Raw genomic sequence first — 26,254 nt, forward strand, 5'->3', positions numbered from 1 at the left:
TAAACAGTATTACTGCTCCTACTCTTATTTTGTGGAAAATCAGGCATAACGACTATCGACCTTGGAAGAAGTGATACTAATGGTTTTCATGACTGCCACTCAAACCCATAACGTCAGTGTTAATATCACCCTGAATGAGAGAAAAGTTCACCATGGAGACAGATGTTCCAGTATGAAGATGTCATAAAGTCTTTCATTTGTGACTGAAAAATAAAGTGTTCACCACTGCACAGAAAGTTTACTATTCGAGCACTAATCATTGCACAGGCTCACCACATCAAGTTGAATTAACATGTTGGCTCTGCTGTGTTACACTCTCAGCTGCTCGAGCCTTGCCGTTGTGTTGCGTGTGTCTGTGAAGCATCATCAGTGCTTCTGAGCTCGTTCTTTAATTCATGAACTGGCTATTTCATCCTAAGGAGAATTGCGTTCTTATAAAAGAAATACAAGCACAACATTAAGTACATTTGAGCATAATCTTTGTTTTATATTTGGCTCTAGGTTGCAATAAGAAAGAATTAATTCGATGCCAAAGTACTTTGTGTTCACAGTAGAATGCCAGACAAGGAAAGGTGTTGTGAAAATGTGCCAAGTGGAGGTTTCTCTGCCCTCTCTAGAAACATCAATCACTTTGAAATTCAAAAAAAGGTTAATGTGATGAGAAAAATTTTCTTATTATTCCTCTTACTGCATTGTTTTTTCATGGCCCTGGTATTCTAGAACTAAGTTAGAAATACTGTATAGGTGTCAAAAGGCAAACTAATGATACAAGTGGGAAGAAGAACTGGGGGCTGGATGCAGTTACTAAGTTGCCTGCACTGTATGTGTAGCCTTAAGCAAAGCACTTGCTGTCACTGTGAAGGTCTCACTACTGAAGCTTCAGTATTAGATTTTTCTCTGGCAGGTGTTTTTTTATTAATGATCCCATCCCGACATCTTTTCCATTACATGTTCGAAAAACAATTTGAAGAGCTTTTAGAGATGAGGCCCTTTTTTTCTGAAATCCCCTAAGTGAATTCACTCCGATAGTTTTGTAACCTCTTAAAGACACATTTGTGTGAGTAAGCCTCCTGAGGGAGCCGCTGCTACTACAGGATTTACCTCTCTCTCGCCCCAGGTTTTTAACCGGTCCTTGGGGAGCCAAAATCAGTTCAGGCAAGGGAGCACAGCTTCAAAAAAAGCTTATTAAAAATCAGACTGAATTTGAGGTCCAGAGGGATGAAACTGGAATAAGATAAGCTATAGAGATGATTAGTAATCAGGAAGCGTGATTAATCTTAATCAAAGGGTCATATTAAAGTCCAGGCTCTCACTAATGAATGGAAGTGTGTTTCTCTGGAGAATAGAGGGGTGAGTTAATGGAGAAGTTTTTTATTCAAATGAAAGGGAAGAGGCCTGAATCAATGAATGACAGTGAGTTTTTTATTAGACTGTCTGATTAGCAGAGTGAGACACACAGAAAGAAGAACAACCATTTCTTACATAAACCACTTCAGCATGATGACAAAATGAAACAGTTATCTTCCTAAGCAAACACCATTGCTGTTCTCTCTGTCTCTCTCTGTCTTCTGTTGTAGGATTGATGTTGTTCATGTTCTTCTATCTCCTTCCTCCAGGGTACTCCGGCCAGTTTTGTCCGTTTCCGAGTGGACCTGGACAGGTCACCGTACAGTGGAAGTATCTTTGATGTTGAGGAGGAAACTGGAAGAGTTATCACTAAGGTCAACCTGAATGAAGAGCCCAGTGTCACCTTTAAGGTGAGTGGCTGTGATTATGGAGACAATAGCAGTGATAAGCTGCCGCTGCTTGTAATGGTAGTGTGTGGCTCTCAAGATATTAACGTTATTCTTTGATTCAGTCAGGGATACTCAGGGTCAGTCCAGGAATTGTCCTGATTTTAAAACAATAAGGTCACCATGCAGATGAGCGTTTTAGCACCATTTCAGATACAATACCATCGATACTTACACACATGTAAACGCACATACACTGGCCATGTAAGTTCTGGTGTTAACAGGAAGCAGATTGTCAACTCTCGTGTTGGTTGCTGGGTTACAGAAAATACTGTGACCAAATTAATTTTACTGAGGGCCATTACCAAGGCAGTTTTTACATAAAACAGGACAAACAAGATGAGGCAGTGAAACGTGACAGCTCCTCTCTGAATCCTCCTGGATAATGCCATTTTCACAGAACAACAACAACATGGTATACAGCTGTGTTCATCTTTTCCATCATTGTATTTCAATGTATGTTGGTGTTTCTCTAATATAGACAATATAACATCCCTTACATCAGTGTACAAGCTCAAATACTCCACTATATCAGAACACAAAATCTGAGTTCACATTTGCAAATAATGCAACATATACTGATATCGTCCAATCAGAAAACAAACGTGGGTGTCTGCATCATCATTTACAAAAACTCTCCATTTCTGCCCATCGGACATAAACACTCAATATCGAGTTTCTGGTCCCTTTTTCAATGACCTAAAAACCCATCAACATGTATGAAATGCCAAAATGGATCTTAAAAAAACAAATACTTGTACATGTGGACAGGGCTTTATATTTGGCAGCTCTGATGCCCTGAGAGCTTTCTGAAAGAGCTCTCAGGGAATCCAAGCTAATCCCTCCTTAATAAACACATACATGGACATGAATTATTAGTTCTAATTATAAATAGCAGAAATAGAGGACATAGAGAGGCAGCTGGACTGTTGGTGGATAATTTACACCTGCATGGTTATTATTCAAGTAATGGTAGTCATAGTATGTAGTAGTAATATGACTTTTCTTTAATTATATGGCCTCCTCTGTGATTCTTATTATATTCTGTATTTAATTGGCTTGTGTGGTTTTTGATATTGGTTGTTTTTACTGTTTGGGCTGCTTCACAACCAGCTGCCCCTCTGGGGACCATTGAAGTTCTACTTGACATGACTTGATTTTTGGACATTAGTAGTCAGCTGATAGCCAGACAGCTGTGAATGAGTCAGAGAATGAAACGACTGATGCCAATCAGGTAATGCCAGAATGACTTCAGCACTCTGCAATACTGATGAAGAAGGAATTCATTTACCTAGATTTTATTTTAAAAAGACAAATGTTAAACTTCTTTAATAAAAGTGAGGGTGTATTCAAAATACTTATTTGACATGTTAATACTGTAATGATGATGGCATTGGCCAGAGACACTATCTACTTGTCATAGTTATGTTAACCGCTCTGCTTCGCATGTTTTAGTGCAATGCTGAAGTGAAGATCAGGAGGTCGTATTTGTGCATATAGACTTTTTAAAATTAAAGAACATTTTTCGAGCATTATTACTTTGTTTCCTGAATAGTCTCAGTGATCATGTCATTGCTTCTCTTGTGTCTGCAGCCGGTGATATTGAGTTTTCTCATTGATTAAACAGCTGCCCTCCCAGGGGCTCACATATTTTTTTTACCAACTTCAGGTGACCTTACATAGGCACATCTGTAGTTGTGAACGGTGGACCAGGTGTGTTATGATATTAGCTCCTAATGGGGATTCATTGCTTACCCTCCCATGTCGTCTGTGTACCTCTGTCTTCTTTTCTCCTTTGTTTTCCTTTCTCTGTTTCTTTAAACATTCGCCTGTGTTTATTCTCTTTCTGTCTATCCTCCCTCCTGCCGCCCCACTCCCCCCCGCCTTCCCCAGGCCCCATTCTCCACAGTCTATGAATGTAGATCAATACATTCATACTCGCTCTGTGGGAGCTTTGCAGGCTGCTCGCCAGATCCTATTTTGCCAGTCTGTCTTTATTAGGATGCCGAACACGTCTACAAAAAGATGCCTGGCAACCTCAGAAAGGGAATTATTTGTGTAGTGAGTAGTAGTATGGTAAAAAAAACAAAAAAACAGAATGTAATACTTTCGTGCTTACATTTGTGTGTTGCTTATGTGTGTGTTCTCTCGCCCGTTGCAGTTGTTTCTGATAGCCTATGATGATGGGGAGCCGGTGAAAACTAACAGCACTTTGGTGGAGATCACTGTCCTCCAGCCTTCGCGTATACCAATCTTCACCCAGGAGGAGTACAGGTACATCTCTTTGACACAACTGTTGATGCAACTGCCTCTGCCTGTAAATTCACACATCAAAGCGCAGCATAGCGCCAGACAGGATGAGACGGTGAAAAAGACTGCAGGAAGTGGACACGGTGTCTTAAGAACACCTCAACACACTTTTACAACTGTGGTCACATCTTCCATTCAGCTCCTGTAATACTTGATTAATGTTTAATCACTCGGTGAATTACACATTCTACCTTGAACTGCTGCAAATAGCCGTGAAGTCACTACTCCTCATGCATTTATTATCTTGCTATGACGATAGCTAACTGCACATTATTGTGCTCTCAGCACTCAGCAGAATGGCCCCGGTTTTGATTCTGTGTCTCCATCTTTGTCATGCTCTTTTTTCCCTGCATGACTGATTAATAAGCTTTGAGTGTAAATATGCATTAGAGCTTCAGGGTAGATGCTGCAGATCATCACTGCTATAAACCACATTTGTTTCTCTGTGAGGGCAAAGCAGGGCTTCCCTCTGAGTTTATTAAGAGTCTCTTTTGACAAGATTAAATGTTTAGATGGCAAACTGGCAGAGAGAGATGCAGGGCGAGGGAACATAATCTATAGTGCTCTGAGATGACTTTCTGCTGCACACACACGATACACGGCTCTGTTGGGTGGAGCCTGTCTGTACTGATGCTACTCCTCCACTCAGGAGGAGACCGAGAATTCATTTATAATTGAAAATAAACATGGATTATTAACACTCCAGTTGAAGCTGCTTTGAAAAAGTAGCATTAACAGTTGCCTTGTGTTATGTTGTGCTGCAGTGGGTACCTGTCTGCAGCGGAGATGTGATCCCAGCCAGACTGTGAAGCTTTAAGGTCTGATGGCAAAGTTGCCTGGCACAATGCAGAGTCTGGGAGCTTAAAGTAAAGCTTGTTTTAAGTGGATTGATTCACTAGCTTGTATGTCAGTCAAAGTAGGGAGTCTTGGCAGACTATCTTCTCTAACAGAATTTGCTATGCCTTTATGCATCAGACAAGGACTGTAAGTCCTGCCCAACCTGTCAACACATCATTTGAGATGTGTGTGTGTTTTTGTTTGTGCACAGGTATGTTTATCCGTTGGTCTTTTGCAGATGTGTGCCGGGTTCAGTTTGTGTATCTGTGGGTATCTGCATCCTTAATCCAGCACTTTGTGTGTGTGCTCACGTTCTTCTGTTGCTCAGCTTTATTCCATGATTGATACATAGGCACAGCAGCACGGCCGTAGAAAGGCCATTGATTAACGCTCTGAGTGAGTGCCCCGTCTGACGCACAAATGGAAGGTCGGGACCATAGGCACAGACCTCTGTGGGGTAACACATTGACAATGATAACCAAACGCAGTGGCAGGCCTGCTGTAAATTGTGAGCCGTGAAAGCGTTAGCCAGGTGCTCGAGCCTCTCCTGCTGGACAAGGTTTTCTCCAGCGGAGAGCGTCCAATCTGCTCGCTCTGCGATGAACTGTCTCCTCATTCCTCGCCTCTCTGTCTCTCCCCGGGGAACCTCCCGAGCACAAATCACTCTCTAAATGTCCGCAGAAGATCTCGTCTGTCTCTGCGAAGGCAGTTAGTTATAGCAGCAATCAGGTAAGCTATGCCTACAGCTCCAGAGCACACAATTAAAACAACTCTACGGGGCTTCGGCTGACTTAATGATTTCTGCTCCTGCTTTATGGTGGGTCCCCTCCATCTGTCAGAGGGAAATGAGGGGCTCCCAGTCATTGTTGGCTAAAATAAATGGCTCATACCGTGGTGTCTACTGTGGCAGCATGTCGCCACTTTCTTTTCAGGAGGTTTGAGCGAAACACCTTATGTTGTTTCTATAGAAACACAAATGTTATGTTTAGAATTTCACAGTTGTTTGGATTAACCTTTCTGAAATTATTCTTAAACCTGCATTAAGTAATATTGTTGGTATTAATACCAGATGAGTCAGTGTACTGTGAAAAGGGTGCTTGTAGTGCCGGAGCTTTACACAGCTTTAAGCCTTTAAGCTCGCTGTTTTAGTTCTCTAGACCACAAGTAGACTTGATAAGTCTAACCGCCCTCATCAACCCCTCATATACTACAGGAAGTCATGCAGAGTGTACGCTGCAGTACCTGTCCAGCATGAATTGCACACTACATGGTCATAAAGTACAGTTTGGGCCAAAAAATATGATATTGTAGTTACTTTGGCCTGAAATGATCCCAATGGAAAGGTCAGGTGTTCTCTGTCTGCTGGATATGTGCAGAAAGTATCAGCTAGTACAGCTTGACAGACCGAGGGTATATTATGGACACCACTGGGGGTTTGTTTGAGTTTGTTTGAATGTCTTTTTGCCCCCTAGTTTCACGGCACAAATCAGTAAAATGTCTGTAAAAGATTCTTCCTTTCTTCTTCTCTTTTCTTACTTAAATTTTCTCTCATGATCCATAAAAAAACATTAAATAGGAATACTTACTTGCTTCTGTTTTATTTGTACTGTATCTAATCAGAAACACAAAGAACTGTGTAATAAGTCAATTATTTTTCTACCACAATCTTTACAGCACTCCCGTAACCTCACTCTCCCAAATTGCAGCCTGCAAATTCACCACAGAGTTGTAACAACAGCTCAACTCCGATCTGTTCCAATCAACTCTGTTGATCGGAGTTATATCTTCGGCCAGCTGATAAGTGATTGACTCTATAATCCCCCTGTGGCTATAGCTTATTGGGAGGATTATCTGGTAGTTTTCAAGGTCTTGATACTGTAGCTTCATCACCTGCTGCCACTATGGCAAAACTTTGCAGAGTTTGTGTCATCACCTTATTTATTTACTTAGTGATTGTGTTTTGTTTTTCATTAAAAGTTTTTTTCTTTCATGCTGTTACTTTTCTGTAACTGTTTTTCTTTTTGCCTTCTCATTCTTGTGTTCCCGCCACCTTCCAGAAGCAGGCTTTTCTTCTGGATTTCATGTCCCTTTTCCTGTTTTATTGGAGTGAATATAATTTGGTCTTAGTCATAGATCTTAATTATAATAATTATAATTATGAATCATTTCAGTTCTAAGATTATAAATGTTACTGAGGCCATTGCCCTAACGAAGGTAAAGGTTTACTCTGGTAAGAAAAAAAACACTTTGAATAAATGCCACGCTAGTGAAATCAGTGTCAAAAATCTGAATGCTGGTGGTGGAAAAACACATCTCCAGGTAGATTATGACATCTATCAAGAGAAATAAAAGACAGACCTTCTTCTGTAAGATCATTGCAACAATAACACATGTGACAAACTCTCCTGTGTCAGGATGCCCCTTAACCCTCATTCCCAAAACCATGCAATGAATTTGCACTGACAAAATTAAGAAAATGACACAAGCTGTGAATTCTTCCGTATCAGATATACAGATATACGGTCTATATCTTTTCTAAAAAAACAATTAAATGAGAATGATGCAGTTTGATCCTATCAGCTACAACTCCTGTAAAAGAAATTATGCAACATCTTAAATCCTTCTCTGCTGCCTTGATATTCTACATTACCTGCAGGGTTTTTCGAAAAAATGTTAGTAACAGCATGGCATCAGATCTCCAGCAGCCCACTGAAAACTGCACTTATTAAGCCACTCTGAAAAAGAAAAATCTAGACAACTCACTAATGAAGAATTATAGAGGTATCAAAAAACACTGAAAGGGCCATTTTCCAACAGCTCAATTCCCTCTTGGCCTCAAATAAATGTTTTGATGATTTCCACTCAGGATTTCGTGTGAGTCGAAAGAGGAATTATTCAAAATCAGTGCTCCCCTCGGATCACTAACAACCAAATCTTTGTGTGGTCATGGACTCAGATTTAATTTCTGACATCCAACACTAAACTTGCCTTTGTAGAATGTGATGTACTCTACGGGCAGCTTTTGGAGAAAGTAGTAGCCCTTGAGTTAATGCAACAGATACATGTGGTCACGTATGAGTAAAGTTGCATTGATGTATGAATCGCAATAGTGCTTTAAATATGATGAATCATGCAGCACTACCAACTAATCGTCAAAAAACACTTAATGCAGTTTTAACTAACTCTGTAATTATTTAATGTCTTTGATAATGGATTTTTTATTTCATATTAAATATGTGAATAAATTATAGCTAATGTGCATGAACAGAGATATCACATTTTGGGCTGATTTTCGAGGGGAAAAGAAAACATTTCTTGGAGCTCTATCATTAAATCACTGTGAAAGGCTATTTTATATGGAACTCACAGGCACAAGCCTTTGGGGAAGTCTTTAGCACTGAGCACATGGGAAGGTAATGAATATTTATTTTCCCCCAGTGTGTGTGTGACTGGAGATGAGGAGGGGTGAGCTGCTATCTAACATGGTCCCACTCTGTGAATCCGCCTCTTGTGCTGCGGCTACTTCTCCAGCCCTGTGTTGCAAACCTGCGGCCGGAGCAGTTTTCCGTCCTGCTTATCTCCCCCACAGCTCTTCCCCTTCTAAATCTACTCTAAATCACATGAGACTTTTGCCTCACCGCCTATGAGTATGTCATTTTGCTGTCCTCCTCCTTTCACCCTCCCTCCGAGCCTCCCACATCCTCTGAGTTTTTCCTCTCAGCTTTGTGTCTCTTTCAGTTTCTTTCTGATTATGTCTTTCCTTGACTTCTGTCCTCACCGTACAATCAGTAGCAATCATTTTCTCCTCAGCAAGGCGGTTCATCTCTTTATTTTTAAGTTTTGGGCTCATTGTGATTAAATGGATATTAGATACATACTGTATTTTACTGTACTGGCCAAACAAGTTATTTGTTTTCTTTTTCTGTCAGGTATGGTCCATATCAACATATTTGCATCTGTCTTTTTGTAATCTATAATTTTATATAGTGAATAAATTATCAGGGTTAGGTAGTGAGTAAGTAGATTTCATGTAATCGTGATTTTGCTTGATCTGATTTTAAAAATTGAGTATCTACAATCAGCCCAGATTACATTTGAAAAATGTAAAAAAAAAAAAACCTGGCGGGAAAACAAAGAACATTGTGTTGAGTCAAAAGGAACAGTTTTAACAGTAGCAGTCCCTCCAAAACAGCATTCCATTCCAAGCAAAATGACCATCACTCCGACTTCAAAAATGTGCAACACCAGAACCTCATTGTCCACTGCAATTTGTGAAAGCCAAAAATAGAGTCGCTGTCCTCTGCAAGCCTCAGCCTCAAATCTGAAGAAACACCAAAGAGACGAAAAGGCTTTAGCCTTTATTCTGATAGGACAGCTGGAAAAGTCAGACAGGAAAGGGGGGGGAAAGGGGAAGACATGCAGGGAGGGGCCACAGGTAGGAACTTGACCTGGGCCGCTGCTGAAGACTGAGCCTCCTTTGATTGCCCTCCGGGGACAAATAAAGTTTTTTGAATTTTTGTTTTGTTTTTTGAATTGTACTCATGGCACGCAGAACTGCTTTTTTTTTAAGGATAATTGGACTTTACTAACTGCAATTGCTGAATATATAGAATTTCTTTATTTGCCCTGAAAATGCTTTGAGGTATATTTAAAGCAACATTATGTCACATTTTTTTACTTTAAAATAACTGCTTCGAAATCATTTTAATGAAACTGTGTCTTGTAATAGGGTGAATGTTGTCACAGCCATGTCTGGCCACCTCGGCACTTCACTTATTTCAAATATGAACTTTTTAAAAAAGTGTATTATAAGGCGTTCATATGTTTGTGTATCAAACATAACTTGATTGAATTCTATAATACCTTTTATCCTTCAGAAGTTGTCCTTTTCATTGATTAAAGAGGATATCATGCAGGAGTGAAATGTCACACCATTGTTTACTCTCTGTAGAGCAGTTCACCGCCGCAGTGAAGACGCACACAGCAGATGTTGTGCCATACCTGCCGCATTAATATGCAGTCTGGCAATCCTTAGAAAAGCACTACAGCCCATTATTGAGTGATGCTCTTAGTTATACTGTTAGCAAAGTTAACAGTGTCAACATTGAGTGTAACTACAATCAACAACATGCTGTCACTACTTATGCCTGCCACCCCACTAATTACACAATTACTGACAGTGGGCTAAAATTATCGTGTTGACATTTTGTTTACTGCTCCATGCTACATGCACACTTTGTTTCACTCTTCAAGGTGCGTTTTGTGTCGACACAACCTTTCTCAGCCTTGAGACATACAGTAGCTTTTTCCTATTTCTCCATTAGACATTGTTACTTGGGCCATTAATGTGAATGTCAGTGGTAATAGCTCAAACTGTGAAACAGCACGTCTCTTTTCTGCAGTTTCTTGATGTTTACAGACCATAGAGTCTGCCCGTGTAAATTTTCAGCGGATGTCTGATCACAGTTACCATTGATTTAAGGTTCTCAGGGGTCTGACTCACAAATGGCTGCACAACCTGAAGTAGATAGATATCGTGTACAGCCAGCCACACTGGACACCACAACCATTAGCCACTAATCAAAAAGGGATAAATAACTCATCAAATTACAGACAAAATGTTCTCCATGGACACATTGCTGCTCATTTTAGAAAAAATAAAAAGGAAGACAAGAACTCAAACCTTTGCCCTCCATCAACTGTTCCTGCTATCTGGAGGAAAAGAGCATTTATCATTTTTAGAGAAAACAAATCCATCCATGTCACATTTCCAATTCAGACAAGGCTGTGATTCTTACATAATTAGGCAGATGACATGCTTTCAGAGCATACAGCTCTTTTATTGGCAGCCTTCTAGCGACTGTTGTCCTGCCAGACGTGTATACAAGTGATGGAGGTGCTCTCAGCCGACTTGTCATTGCCAGGCATTTAAAGGGTTAGCTGTAAACCACAGCATGCTCTCCCACACACCACCATCATGCCTCAGTGCAAACCTACATTTAAAAAAGCAACTTCAACCCTCTCTATTTCCGTCCATCCATCTATCTATCACTCTATTCTGCTATCCTTCCTTCTCTGAATCACAGCTAGGAGGTGTGGAGCGCTTTTCATACTTCTGAAGGGCATGATTGATTTTTCAGCCGCAGGTTTGAATCTGCTGCCCTCAGCCTTGAACCTCTAAGCACCGGGAGCGCACTGACCTTTCACTTGTCTCTGCTAAGTAGGCAGGCATCACTTGGCTGTCTAACAGACGCCTAGTCACACTCACTGCACACATCCCAAATATCAGCTAAAGGTCGATGCTCAAAAGCCAGGGAGGAAAAGCAGTGTGACCTATCATTAAACTAACTTTCCAGATAATTATCAGTGACCATACCAAAGCAACATGGACACAAACTATCTGACACCATTGAACCACTGAGTAATTATGTTTGCATTTGGATTCCTGAAGTGTTTGTTCAGCTACTTACAGGTAGAGGGGTCACCTTAATACTGAGATCAATGGTGAAGCAAGACATTATTGCATATGGTATGTAAGCTTTGGGACAAATGAACGAGCTCCTCTTACATCTCCTCTTACATCAGATATATGTGACTGACGGAGAGACTAGAAGGGAATAAGTCTGTCTGGCCAGACAATAAAATAAAAGGGGGGACAAGGGAACAAACTAAACGTACATTTAAGGTGCGCCATGCAACTTGTCCAACACACAATTTCTTTTTCTGAAATTTCCTGCAGAAATCTGCGAGTTAGAGAGGTACTAATCTCTTTCTGTGGGTGAGGCCTCCAGGTGTTGCTGTGGTAGAATAGATCATTTGGACAGGAGGAGTAATTTGACAGTAAAACATGCAGGATGGCATCAGTACCTCCGTGGCACTGTGTGATATCACATTGCAAGCCTCAATGGCTGGCCCAGTTTGGACAACACACTCATCTACAGGCGTCCAGATATTCGCTGGCCAGGTCCCCTCTTGTATACTGAATGACCCAGTGGATGATATGTGAAGTGATGTCCTGTGGGCTGACATGGCTAAGCTGGCACAGAGAGCTACCACTGTCTGGCAGCACAGTAAATGCTGTTTCTTCAGCTTTGCTAATGTTTTCCATCTTGCCCTCCAGAAGATTTTTGATTGAAGCTTCTTTCTTTTTCTTGTGGAACCCAGAAAAATAGCTCACTGTGAATACAAAAGAAATTTTGGGTCTGCTGTGGAGAGATAAGTGATCAGAGGTATAGCTCAGGGAGGAAACGAGGGGTTGTAAACATTTTTTTCTTGTCTTATAGAACATGGTAGTTTAATGTGAATACTTTCTTGAGCATTACTTCGTGTCAGAGGTGTTGGTTTATGAAATGTTTTTTAGCACCAGAGAATTTTTTGCTAAATCCTCTTAGCAAGTGTGAGTCAGCAGCTCATAAACAGTCTGGGCTAATATCTGCTAGTGTTGAATTGGGTTTAGAGAGCATTTGCTGGAGGAGGTGATAAATTGTTCAAATTTGAGTAAGTCTCGATTGATACGGACAAACTGTATAATAATAGCTCTAAACTGAAGTAGCTCGGATTACGCTGTGTTTAGACGTTGCGGGGCTCTCATATTTAGCATAAACTGTGCAATGCTCAAAGGTTAATTTAAGTAGTTAGAGTTATTTACAACACAACTTTTAATGGTGGAGTGTTGAGGGTGAGTTCAGGAGTCTCATAGCCTGAGGAAATAAGCTGCTCTGTAGTGTGGTGGTACGGCAGTGGATACTTCTGTATCTTTTGACAGATGGCAGTCGGGTGATCAGGCTGTGGCTGAGGTGGGTGTTGGGTTTGGACTGGGCAGGATCTAAGCACAGGCATTTGGTCTTTATACTCAACTTAAATGTTTATATTTTCATTTATTCATTTTTCAAACATGCACAACATTAGCTATACTTTCCCTATAAATACAAGAGTAAACATCCATTTATAATTCCAAAATATAAATGGATAAGATAAAATATAGGCCCAACTACATTTTTGAGCATAATAATCATGTTGCAGTCATTTTGTTTGTTCACCAAATATCAAAATGTGCATTAAGGGGGCCCCCTACAAATACCTTCGGCCCTGTGTAATCTTTCCATTTAATCCGGCCCTGCTTTTTTATTTCCTTTCGGCATTGGGGCTTCATGTAGCTCTTGTGAGGGGTCTGTGCTCCTGCATCCTTCTTGATGTGTTAATCCAATTTAGTTTTCTCTCTGACAGGCAACATTAATGGTCTAACCTTTATTTGGCCTAGTAAGATGTTACGTTCACAATTGTTTGGTTTCTTTCCCACAATGTCAGAACTCTATTCTATACTTTAGGTAGTGAATTTCTTGCCTCTTGCCAAAAGAATTAGCTTTGTAATACCCTGCACTGCTCTTCAAAACCTTTGAAATATCTTGAATGGTTAAGGGATCTTTTAATAGCAGTTTTTATCTCTGTGTCCTGTTTGCCTTTCTCTCCTTCACGTCTCCGTCCCTCTGTGGTCTCGCCAAACATAACCTACAATCTTTAAAGTTCATCCTTCAGTCAATAACACAATACAGCTCAAATAATATTATGTTCAATGAGGGTTGTTGCACTCTCTATCTCAGCGTGAACTTTGCTTTCAATGAACTCCAGTGTTTTCAAAAAGGAAAATATAAATATGTAAGGACTAAGGACTGAAAGTCATGAGCAGTCTTTTCAATTGTATGAGATTGAAGATTTGCATTTTTCAGTCTTTTGTACAGTCTTTTTGGTTTAGATCATTACAATACAACACAGTTTCCAACATCAGAAACTGTGGCCCGATCGTCATTTTCATATTCATTTTGAATATACTAATGACATGTGAAAACCTATCATAAGATTCAGGTTAAAAGGCTATTTCCTGTGTAAATCATGCTGTGTGACTGAGCTGACTTTGCTTTGGCTGTCAAAATCACTTAGAGCCGTGGTTCTAATAGAGAGCACGAGCTTTGGATTCACAGCAGTGTTTTTCTTTTTTGTTCGACAAGGAGCTGAGATGCATTCTCTATGTGTAATTAAGTTCAAGTCAGAGGAGTCTTTGTTTGTCGCTCTGTGAATCTGCTTCCAGGCAGGAGCAAACAATTTAACACCAGGGTGACACAAAAGCTAACCAACAAACTCAAGCATATATCTACCTCGACAGGCATCAAATTAGGCTGATTCATAATTGCTGAGCAAAATGTGCAGCGTAATACCAGCAGCATGCAGAAATGTGTTGCAACACATTTGCAAATGCATATTTATAGGCCTTTGCACACTGTTTACAACTGAATAACAGTTAGAAGACTCACGCCTGCCTTTGTTTTTGTTTTTTCGAGACCTTTATGCACCACCGCATCAACACATCCACCAGAAGAACACAGACTTGCACCCAGCGAGGTCACTCCTTGTATCTCCCAGCGTGTCCTTCACCGCTCGTTCACTCAGTGATGCAATGCATGGGTAGAGAGAGGCAAGGCGAGGTAGAGAGAGAGGGAGAGAGAGCCGACACGGTAACAGCGGCCCCCGTGGCGCACGACGAGGTGTATACGCCTCTGCCTTGTCTCGTAAGCATCACTCCGCCATTGGCCCTGGGGCAGAGTGCTCGCTGACACCTGTGTGCCGCCCACGCCTCTCAGTGGCATTCCATTCACCCTCTCTCATGTTGACATCGGGACTCTCTGCTGCTGCCTGTAGACATGTCAGCATCTTCCCCTCCTCTTTATCTCTCTCTCTGGATGGGATTTTTTCTCATCTGAATATGAAAGGAATGAAAAGTGGCTTTGGCCCTGCTCAGTAGTACATGCTGTTGTATTATGTCTAATTAACTCTTCGAATCTGCATACTACTTGACAGTTGAATACACAAATTATTTACCTTTTCCGGTATCCTCAAGTCTCATTATATCTGCTACCCCCACTTAGATCGTCATTCAATTATGAAATGATGTCTGTCTACCCTTCTATCTACCTATCAGCATCTGCTGTATCTAACCTTTCTGTCAGCCGTTCTGTCTACATGCGGATGCACCTGTACACTAATCTGCACACTTCATACACCTTCACACCCCCCTTGGCCTTTTCTCAGCAGCTTACAACCCTCAGGCAGAGCCACTTTGTAGGGAAGTGATAACATGTCAGCACTGCCTCTTCCTGGCAATCACACCATGCAGCCCACAATCACACCATGTGCTAGCTCCACATATACTTTCATACCCAGCTCACAATCGTGGAACAACCCAAGGAAAACCTAAAAATGGGTCAGGACATGTTTCCAGGCCTGCTCCAGACCGGAGTTTTTACTGAAGCTGCAACCACGAAAGCTGAAGGCTCCGAGAAAACCAGGTTGTTGTGAAAATGCCCAGAATCTCTGCAGGAAGTCATCCGAGAGCTGCTCCTATAAAACAGATTTGTTCTCAAGCAACGTGCAAGTTTTTAAAAGATTATGTCACATTGACCAATTTTCTCATATATGATTTTTGACCTCAAAATATGCATGTCCAAGATGGCGGCCCCCATCTCCCCTGGTTTGTTTTGACTTTTAGTTTTCATTGTTTTATCGTTTATTTTATAATTTTAATGAGCTTTTACTTTCCCTGTTTTTAACGAATTCTAATATCTGCTGAATCCGACGCTGTTCCTCTCTCTATTCATGGCTAAAAACTGCATGTAGAAATTTTAAGTTCACTTTTATTGCTCACTTTGATCTGTTCTTGGGTCGCCCTGCATTTTTTAAGCGTGATGGACTGCACCCCAACCCTAGGGGCTTGCTCATAACACAATGCAGTGTATTACACCATGATAAACTGCTTCCCCACCCACCTCGGTTGATTTTATTAAACCCATCATCTCAGCTCGACACAATAAAGCCAACAGAACTTTAAAAGGACCAAACGTCAACAACCTGGTTACAGTTCACATGCACAGGAACTCTTTTTCAGCTGCAGAACGGACAGAAATCAACATAGCACTGTTTCATATGAGAGCATTAACAAACAAATCTTTCTGTATCGACAAACTCATAAATGATCACTATCTACACTGTCGTTTACTGACTGAGACTTGGCTGGGCACAGATGCACCTGTCACACTGATTGAGGCCTGTCCACCCAGCTACAGTTTTTCTTTTCAAGTAGAGAGGGTAGGAAAGGTGGCAGCACAGCCGCAATATGCCGAGAAACATTGAAGGGCAGGGATGTAGACATTTTACGCCTTTGAATATAACGCAACTTTTTTTTAGATCTCAGCCCTTTCTCCATACAGTGACAGTATACAGATCTCCTAAATTATCTGTGTCCCCTTTTAATAATTCTTATAACTTTTGTCTGTCATTCATACAAGCTATGATAACTGCATTTAACCGGTGATTAAATGATTGACAATCTGGCAGACACCAGAGCCAAAGAGTTTTTAGAATTGTTGGAATGTATGTCTTTTAAACAGCATGTTAATGTAGCAACTTGCAAACACGGACACACTCTGGATTTAGTTCTATCATATGGTCTTAATATCAACAGATCTTCAGACCACCACTGTGTGTTTTTTAGCAGTTTTACTCATTCTCTTCCACGTACCACAGAACGTACTGTTACAAAACGCTGCATTATCCCTGAAGTAGCCACAACGCTCACATCACAAACTGCAACCTACCATTATTATTTCTTACCATCATCCTGTGAAGACTTAGTTAAAGATTGTAACTGTAAAATGAAAACAGTACTTGACACATTATGCCTATTTTATAAACTTTTTAAATCAAAATCTTATGTGCAATATTTCTATCATTATTGATTTTTATCTATTGCTTGTTTTTATCTTTTATTCTTTTATTATTTCAACTTCTAATTTATTGGAGCTGGTGTGCATTAGTCTCTAAACCTGTTTTTAAACCATCTTTTTTCTTTTTCAATCACTTGTACAGCACCTTGGATTGCATTTTGATTTGTTTAAAAGATGCTATATAAATTAAGATTGATTGATTGATTGATTGATAGATACTTTTACTTAAATAAAAAATGTCTAATAACATAACCAAAGTTTTTGCCATATCAGTTTACTGCAAAGTTTGGTCTATGTTTGTTTTTCTTTGTGGATTTTGTGATTTAATTGGCATATTTTGGCATTTTGGCAACTACAGTTCAGCAGCTGCTAAAAAAAAACAAAAAACTTCTGACTGTGACAGCTCCCTAAGCTACCTATTATAATATTCTGCCTCCATAACTGTCACAGCCCCTGACCGACACCCATCATTGACCACTCTGCTCTACAAAGCAATGTTTAGCTCCTAACATCATGTCAGTCCATTCACTACATGTGATACATCTGCTAATTGGACTTGAAGCTCTGTGGTGTGAAGTTCTTCTTTTCACTATTGAATAAAAAACAACTGAATCAAATTTCCCCACAAATGGAGCAGAACAAGTCACTTTATAAACCGATGTGGAGACATGGATTGTGCTGATGATCAGTTCTCACAAACGCACCCCTGCTCATGAACAGGTGGTGTTCATCAGAGTGAAACCAGCAATTATGTGTGGTTAAGATATGTACAATAAACTAGATGGAAGACTAGACTTTGATATATAAGAGAGGCCAATATTGTAATTAGTGTGACAGAACTATGTGAGTACATTTTAAGTAATGGCAGGTGCAGCAGGGTATAGTAACATCGGGTTGACAAAGACTAATTATTGCATAACCGTTTAATTCGCTGACCAAAAAAAGAAAATGAATCAAAGGAAATAGTTGACATCATCCACCCTGTTAGATAAACCTGTTGAGCAGTGATTTATGTGGCAGGTAGTTGACCTTCTGACTGATGATGTGAAATGTAGAACAGCAGTTGAATCTGAACTCATAGCCTGTATCATAAAGAGAAGTGTTGTATGAAACATGTATTAGTCTCAGCCACAAGATAGTTGTTAGCATGTGTTGACAGAGTCTGGTGTAGCCAATGACAACCCTGTGCTGTTAATCTCCAGAACAGACATTAGATTGCTGAAAAGTGTATTAAAAGTGAAGGCACATACGTTTCAGTGACAGCCATTGTGTCACCCTGGGTTCCAATGGATTGCACATTTATATGACTTATACAGAGTCACATGTTGGGCTGTGCTGCACCTCGCTGCGCTCACATCATTCACTGGCTCGCCTCTGTGTTTCCATCAGCCTGTTCCTGAGCCAAACAGGTAATCTACTTATGTGAGGGCCACATTAATGAATTGGTTCCCATCGGAGCATGGTGTGGGCTTCGTACTTCTGGATGCAACAGAGACAGCAATTATTCAGTGACATCCCAACAGTGCACCGAGATGGAAATTGTACAGAAGTCATTTAGTATTATCAATAACAGGGCTGTGTTTGTCATGAAAAGGCTTTGTGAGCACATGTAGCTGTCATTTCATCACAGCACACACTCCACAATATTATCTGCCAGGATGGCATGCTATATCATCCTCTGCCCAGGAGAATGGCTCGTATTTTGCAGAATTATTCTCAACCCGGGATGTCCTTGGAGATTGTTTGTCTCCAGAGATAGTAACTGTAGCCCTCAGGATTGATAGGCAGATGTTTTTTACTGAATGTCCTCAAAGAACGTACTGTTTGAACCTTTGTTTGCCTCTGAAACTTTCGGGAGAGGTGAACATGTATTCTGCAGCGACTGTTATACCTGCCAGCTGTCTCAAAAGTTACTGAGTGTGTTGTTTTACTCCAGTGAGCAAAGAAGACTGTGTCATTTATTGTCTCAACACCTGTGAATCCTTTCAGCAAAGACATCTCTGTTTCTGTGTGATGTAAGTTCTCAGCACTCTTCATCTTCACCTTGGCAAATTGGCTTAATCTTTTTTGTGGAAGCCTTCACAGCAGCAAACGTATAGGGGAGAGTTGCTCTATAAAATAACAATCAACTCAGAAAGAAAATGTTCTTTGGCATATTTTATTATTCACGTTGTAAAATGTGTTGGTGCTGAGGGGTCAGCAAAGACTCGAGATCTAAAAGCATTGAATAATGTGTTACAGACTTGGACTGGAGGTGTCTAATCGCCTCCGGTCCATGTTTGTAACTCTGACTGTCAAGATATCGTCTGCTCCTAAAATACCCTTTAACATTGACATTGACTGTATAATAGAATCTGACTGATTATGGCCCACAACGTTGTCACAGATTTCTTTCCTCAGCTGTGAATAATGTTGAAAGAAAACCGTTAAAAGAAGGCATCACCACTATGAATGCCTGAACGCATATACACACACCTCATACGCAGAGACGAGAGAAAAAGCGAGAAAGCAGTCGCAGTATCACAAGAGGGTGTCACAGTGAGATGACATTATCAGCTTAAATCAGCCCTCACCGAGACACCACCAATGCAGGGATCTCTGCTATTTATGGCAGCTGTAATTTCTGTGGAGAGTGGTGACAATCATATCTGCTGGATATGATTACCCACTTGTACGCCTGATAGTCAAGCATAGTCATTAGCTGTTACAAAGTCTCACTTATCAGGTGAGAAACACTCAGATCTGTTCAGAGACAAAAAATAAAACAGTTTGTTTGTCAGTTAGATTTTGGGTGACAATGTCTTTTTTATTCAGACTTCCATTAAGAACATAATATTGTAAGAATTTGATGACTTAATAAATAATTGAGCAAGTAAAACTGAGTTGTGGATTTATTCTACCAACATTAAAAAAATCAACATTTGTATGATTGTATTCATTTTCTGTCATACTTTGAGATAAGTCTCAGCAATATGTCTGAAAAGTCTATCACGATAGTAAAGTTTCATATCGATCAATATCTATAATTATTGATGAGTGACATTATGTAACTATTTTACCTTAAATAACAGCTTCATAGTCATTGTGATGGTACAGTGTTTTGTAACAGGGTGAATGGTGTCCCTGTCTCAGTCACTCCGCCCCCATCACTTGTTTCTGCACTATGTAACTTCAGTGATCACAGCATTACATGCATGTTTACTTCAAGATACAAGTTTTCAACACATAACATTGTTATGATGTGATGAGTTTTGTTTGTAGTCAGCACCTACAGACCTGGGATTTGTATTTGTTACAGTGGTGTTGAATCGCAGTATAGTGCGCGGGTTATGTCTTTGTACCATTTGGATGTTTTCTTTCCATTGTGGACTGCCTGTGAGTTGTTGTTCTTGAGATGTAGCAGATGTAGATGGTCAAAAAAAATCTGCCAATGGACGTGTCCTTTTTTTATTCACAAGTTCCTCTCCGACGGTGCTCATTTTCTCTCTCCACGCTCTTTTGTTGTTGTCACTCATGTGGCAATAGTGCAACTGAACTACACACCTGTTAAATGATTGGCTGTTCGTATGTCGCTCATATCACGCTCTACTATTAATAGATTTCAGTTTGTTATGTGCTTTCAAGTTGGTTTGAGTCTGATGCATACACGTGACATATTGCTGTCGTTTTATTGCTAGGCCTGCTTCGAGAGCATCTTGTCCTGGTCAGAGTTTAAGCAGCAACAGTACCAGCTCAGCAGCCCAAACATGCTCTACCACAGCAACTTCCTCCAGCATGCTCAAGGATCTCATTCTTCCATAATATGCAGGGTCTGCCCTGGTGTCTCCTCTCAATCAGTTGTTTCCAAACACCCCTCTGAGAAGGAAGGGAGCATCCAGGAGTCCTGCTCCCTTAGACCCAGAATAATCTCAGCTGGTTACCCTCAATACAAGGAGCAGCAGTTCGATACAGGGTTGTTCTTGAATCGCTGAGCTCCATGCTTGATGATGTATAGAGAGAGCAGCCGCCCTGCATAGAAACCTGATCTCAGCTGCTTGAATCTTCTCATTCTTGTCGAATGACCATAGTTGAGAGTCGGAGCAAAGGCTGAGTAGAGAGATGAGAGCCCTGCCTCATAGCTGAGCTCTCTCCTCTGCTCTGATACAAAGCCTGCATTGCTGCTGCTGATGCACCTAACCCCCAAGTCAGTCTTTTGAGTGTTCCTATCCTCACTACTAAGTTATTATTGGATATGTGGGAAGATTTGGCTTTGGTCCAGGCAGTTGTGGATTATTTATTTATGAGTCATATTTTTTTTTTCCCAAACTACATTGTGCTCCCTTAGAGGGAAATCGTTTACTTATTCATTTACCAGGGAGGAAAAAATACTCTGCTGTATTTCTGTACTAAATCTTTTTCATGTATTGTATCTGGAGACTGGAGTGAAGTCAGACCGAACAGTAAAACTGCCAGAGGAAATGACAAAGGAAATCAAGGCAGAACAAAATAATTGCAGCAATTGGTGGCTGTTGTTTAACAGTTTAACAGTGAGATGTTAGTAATAATGCTTGACAATAAGACTCTCACTCAAACAGTGAATTCTTCAGAGGGAAAAAAACTAATAAAGAAACAAATACATTTATATTGAACCACCACTCAACCATACTGGTTATGTCTCTGGCAGATAGTTCTTTCCAAGATATTATAAATAACTTACTGACTTACAAACATACATACAGTCAGAGTCATTAACGCTCACTCTGTGCTCTGATCCTGTACTGAATCTTTTTCATGCATTGAGTGAGGATTCAGTGATTAGAATCAGATGTCTAAATCAGTTTTAATTCAGTTTTTATAAACTGGAGCTTTTATGACATCTTTTGTTTTCCTCTTAACCCTTTCTATACTGTACCTTTTAATATCTGCCACTGTGTCAGCTTTACCGAGTCCTTACAACATTTATCATATGATTTGTGGTCCTTTTCCAGGTTTCCTCCAGTTAGTGAGCTGGCTCCAGTTGGCACATCAGTGGGGAAGATTCTTGCTGCTGCTATGAATCAAACCATCTTCTACTCCATTGTGGGAGGAAATGAACGAGGTAATACGGATCATATACAGTACCACAGAGCCAATTAAAGGTCCAGTGTGAGCAGAAATGGGGGGAAATAGTGGTAGTAAATGGAATATGATGGTATAAAATCACCTGAAACTAAGAATTGTTGTGTTTTTGTTACCTTAGAATGAGTCCTGCTGGTCCACCATGTTGAACGACCAAGCCAAACATTTTTTGTTTTGTTTTGTTTGTGGGTTTTTTTCTCTTTTTTATAAGCAGATGCCACTAAATCTGTGACGGCTGGTAAATGTTTAGCAGGGCCCAAAAGCGGACAACCAGACTGAGAAAGGTTTAAAAAGATTTATTGATGATGTTAATAGTGCAGGTGAATAGCTGGCCGCAGCTGAGTGCAGGGGGGCCCCGTGAGCAGAGGGGTTACTTGAGGTTGAGCTCGGGTGAGTGCTGGACAGCTGGGTTGCTGGCTTGGTGGCAGAGCTATAGCCTTCTCCGCTGAAGTACTGAGTGTAGCTCGGGTGGCAGGCTCAGAGAGTTTAGCGGGGAGGACTGAGACGAGTGGCAGAGGTGCGTAGGCAGGAGGCTGGTGGCTTGTTGCTTGTGAGGCTGGAGCTCGAGGAAGATGTCCACGCTGGAGAAGACAAGGAGAGACAGAGTTAGGTTCGTAGGAGGGCAAAAATATAAGCATAGAAAAATTCTCAATAAGCTCAAAGGTCTGATCTACCACGTAGTATAGACGAAACAATCTGGCAACGAATGCAGAGTAGCCCACAGCATTTAAGCTGGAGTTGATGATATCCGCTGCAGCCCTCCAGGAAAGACAAGCCCAGCCTCCGCCGCACCTCTGAAACACACACAGGCAAAAGAAAAAACACCAAGCACAGAAAATCCATCCGAAAACTCCAAATCGTGACAAAATCCTGCACACTAGACCTTTCAGACAATAATTCATATTTGCAAGTGAATGTTTTTGAATTAACAGTTGAATAGATATTTTGTTTTCCAAAACAAACTCAAATGATGACACATGCTCTGTGTTTGCAGCGGCAAGCCCTCTTGTCCCTGTTGTTATAATATAATGTATTTTTTCTAAATAAAGCAAAAACACGCCAGTGTGTTTGCCACTTTTCTAAAAAGACTTTCCTCTGAAAACTGCAGATGTAGAAAAAAAAAAAAAAATCAACATAGTCAAGAAAACCAATAGTGTTTTTACCGACATCAAATTGTATGCAATCACATTTTAAAATACTTCTGCAAAAGCTCCCACATTACTTTTTGAAAATTGTGGGATGCACGTCACAGCCACGGGAACTGTTTGTCTAGATAGAAGTAGAGAGGACAATTTTGACACACTTGCAGCTTTTCGATTGCTTTTCACACATACTTGTTGGTAAAGTCTGAAGAGCATAATTACACCCTGGGAGAGAGAGAGAGGAGACCAGACAGGTGTGAAGTTTGATGTAGGTGTTTAAGCTAAAACTTGGTGACGTAACTGTGAGCTGGAGAGAGCAACGAGTGGAGACGAAGCAGTCAGTTAGTAATGAGTACTTTATAATGACTATTACAGAGCCAATATGCTACTGATGTGAATTTACGGATGTACCACTAATGTGAGTTTACATACACTGATGTGAAAAAATAAAGTCTGTAATTTTAATTTTCTAGCATGCTGTTAACTGACCAGCTAACTATGTCCATAACATCAATGTCAAAATCATTATCTTTCACCACAGAGATACATAACTGTAAAACATTTGATAAATAAAAATGACCAGGAAGAGTGGAAGTTCTCCTCAGACCACTCTGCTACAATTTGGCATCCACAGTGAAAAATATTTTGGTTTTTCTTCCGTGGATAAGCCTCCAGCCCCTAACTTAAGCAGTTCTTTGTTCTGGACTAGAAAATGTTGGTGCTGCTCTCGAGTCACTTTTCCTGGCCAACAGCCAGTTCTTCTGCTGTCGAAGCGCAAAGAACTGGTTTGAGAATAGGCGCTGGATCTGAACCAGCACTCACAGCCTTGGTCGAAAATGGGTATAAAAGTTCTTCCTCAGAGTTAACCTCCTAATTACGCCTTATTGATAGAGTAAGGAAGTTGTTGTTCATGAATTATGATTTTAATATGCTTTGCTCAGTATAGGCCTTTTAAGTTGGCTGTACCACAGGAATAAGTATTCTCCCAAAATAACCAAATAAAATCCAAATAACTCTGAATTAAGTTTTTCTAACACTAATTTTCCAAGTTCTACAGAGAGGCCTTGCTTGTAACTTAATCACCAGCAGAACATGTGAAGGTACTAAGTGTCAAAATACCAGTGAATTGTTTTAATTCATTTTATCCAAGCCACGTTTCTGATCCGAGCATCATAAGGGTAAAAATGGGGGATTAAGTGTAAAATAAAACAGTGCTTTCATGTATTCTGCTGTCTTTTTTCACATTTTATGTTCTGCTCTGATTATGTTTTGGTTTCAGGGCATTTTCAGGTAAACAACAGGACGGGCGTAATCTCCACAGCTAAACCTCTGGATTATGAAAATGTGACCACCTACGTCCTGCGGGTTCAGGCAGATTCGATGGTGGTTGTCATGTCCAACCTGCGTGTGCCTTCTAAAAGTAAGAATGAGCAGCCGATAAATGTTTCATGTGGTTCCAGGTGTTGCATTTATATTTAATCATAATCCCTCACTGTGACAGATTATGACTAAATACAGTAGTAATTCTATCCCAGCCTATTTTAATCTGTGATATTTATTTTCCCATCAACTGCTGTTTTTATACGTTTTATATTTATAGGTATTTGTGGATTATTACATCTTTAATACTGCCTGAAAAGGGCAATGCTGAAGAAAAATGTACCAACATCAGCTGTACTGTTAAAATGACGGCAAAAGTACAGTGTACTACAGAAATGTCATGACCCTATTATTATTCACCTTGTACATATAAATCTATCTGTGCCGTCGACATTGTTAGGCTGCATATTTGGATCAAAACAAGGAAAACATTGTGTTACAGTGTGTAGCTGTACCATTATGCTTTATGCACCGTTGCCTTTCTTCGCTGCACTGATCCATTTGTCTAATTGGTGGTGGGTTTGCTGCAGCTTGTGGTTGGTTGTTCACTTTCACTCCACTCCACATGAAGCTGAATTTAAATTGATGAAGGATATACTGTGTTTGGTGGTTTTCTTGTCCAGCTCAGCAGCTGCTTTTCCAAAATCTGCATTGTTAGCCTGGGTTAGTTTGTCCACGCAGGCTTTTTCATGAACTAAAATGAGATGTCAGATTATTTGATTAAGTACGTTGCAGCACCACCAATTATTTTTTATTAATTTTTGGAATTACTCAAAGCTTTCAAGCTGTGGTTAATATTTGATCACCCTGTTTCACCCACAGGGTGCCTGCTCTCTATAGATCTTTCGCTGCTCGACTGCTAGCACTATGAAAAACTGTGTACAAACATGCCTGTGAATCTTTCAGTCATGGTAATTAATAAAGATAACCTTAGAAATATGATTTATCCCTCCCTTCAAAGCAGCTTGTCAGTCCAACAGTGTCATAAATCCTTAAAAAACACTATGTCCAAATTAGTCGCAAGGATCTAACGATTAGGAATGAGCTCATTTGTATTAATTTAGGCTGACCACGCCCCAAAACGAGGACTGATGACAACACATTAATCAAAGCGAATTCTACATCAGTGCAGCCCCTTTTGTTTTCCCGTTCTTAAAAGGCTAACTATACCAATTCTACACATTACAGTGGGCTTCCCTACATATGCAGGTAGTACTACTGCATATGTGGAAAAATTAGGATAACTGTAACCATTCCTGGAAATGTATATAAAGCTATCCAAGTCTAGCCCAAAGAAAACTCAAAGCTGTTGAACCGTTTGGAGTACAGGCATGCTTTTGGACTCTTTTGAAATGTTATAAGCATTTTTTCTCCCCTAACAGTCAGAAGCTCTGTATGGGTCCATATCATATAGTCTTACAAGTTTGAATTTAATAACAATGTCACTGAAAAAGGACAATTCAAATTGACTTCAAAATACCCTTGCCTGTGTAACAGAAGCATAAAACTCCTTTTACTTCTTTATCTTGTTATTTACACTAACTTAATACAAATAGTCAAAAAAAACAAGTGCTGAAGTGGAAAAAACAGCTCATACAAAGAGAAAATTGCATTACATTACCCATACATAAGACCCATACATAAGACCCATGACATCACTGGAGGCAATTTATCAGATTCCATGCAGCTTCCTCTAAAGCCACAAAGTAGTATAAACTATTTTTTTACATATGCAGTAGTACTCCCAAGATCTGTAAATACACTTTTAATGTGTAAAATTGATGGAGTTACCCTTTAAGGCCTCACTGTGCATGAAACAAACTGCTTCCCATATCTCTCCAAGAATTCAGCATCTTTTGCAAATCTTGGCGTAATAAGTTGTACAATTAGGAATAATGTTGCATATTTTATGTCCTCAATA

The 26,254-nt window shown here is 40.2% G+C and overlaps 1 protein-coding gene across 1 annotated transcript in view; it reads left to right on the forward strand.

The window, feature by feature from the left end:
- The window catches only part of LOC311270927 (protocadherin-15-like), a 256,820-nt gene that overhangs the window by 191,489 nt on the left and 39,077 nt on the right, over positions 1-26,254 (forward strand). The window contains exons 24-27 of the mRNA XM_084376191.1: positions 1,617-1,757; positions 3,955-4,067; positions 21,682-21,791; positions 24,233-24,373. Of these exons, the coding sequence (XP_084232317.1) occupies positions 1,617-1,757; positions 3,955-4,067; positions 21,682-21,791; positions 24,233-24,373 (505 nt within the window). The remainder of the gene's footprint in view (positions 1-1,616; positions 1,758-3,954; positions 4,068-21,681; positions 21,792-24,232; positions 24,374-26,254) is intronic.

The sequence above is a fragment of the Pagrus pagrus genome (assembly GCF_965226575.1).
Source record: "Pagrus pagrus genome assembly, chromosome: 15".
NCBI classification, from domain to species: domain Eukaryota; kingdom Metazoa; phylum Chordata; class Actinopteri; order Spariformes; family Sparidae; genus Pagrus; species Pagrus pagrus.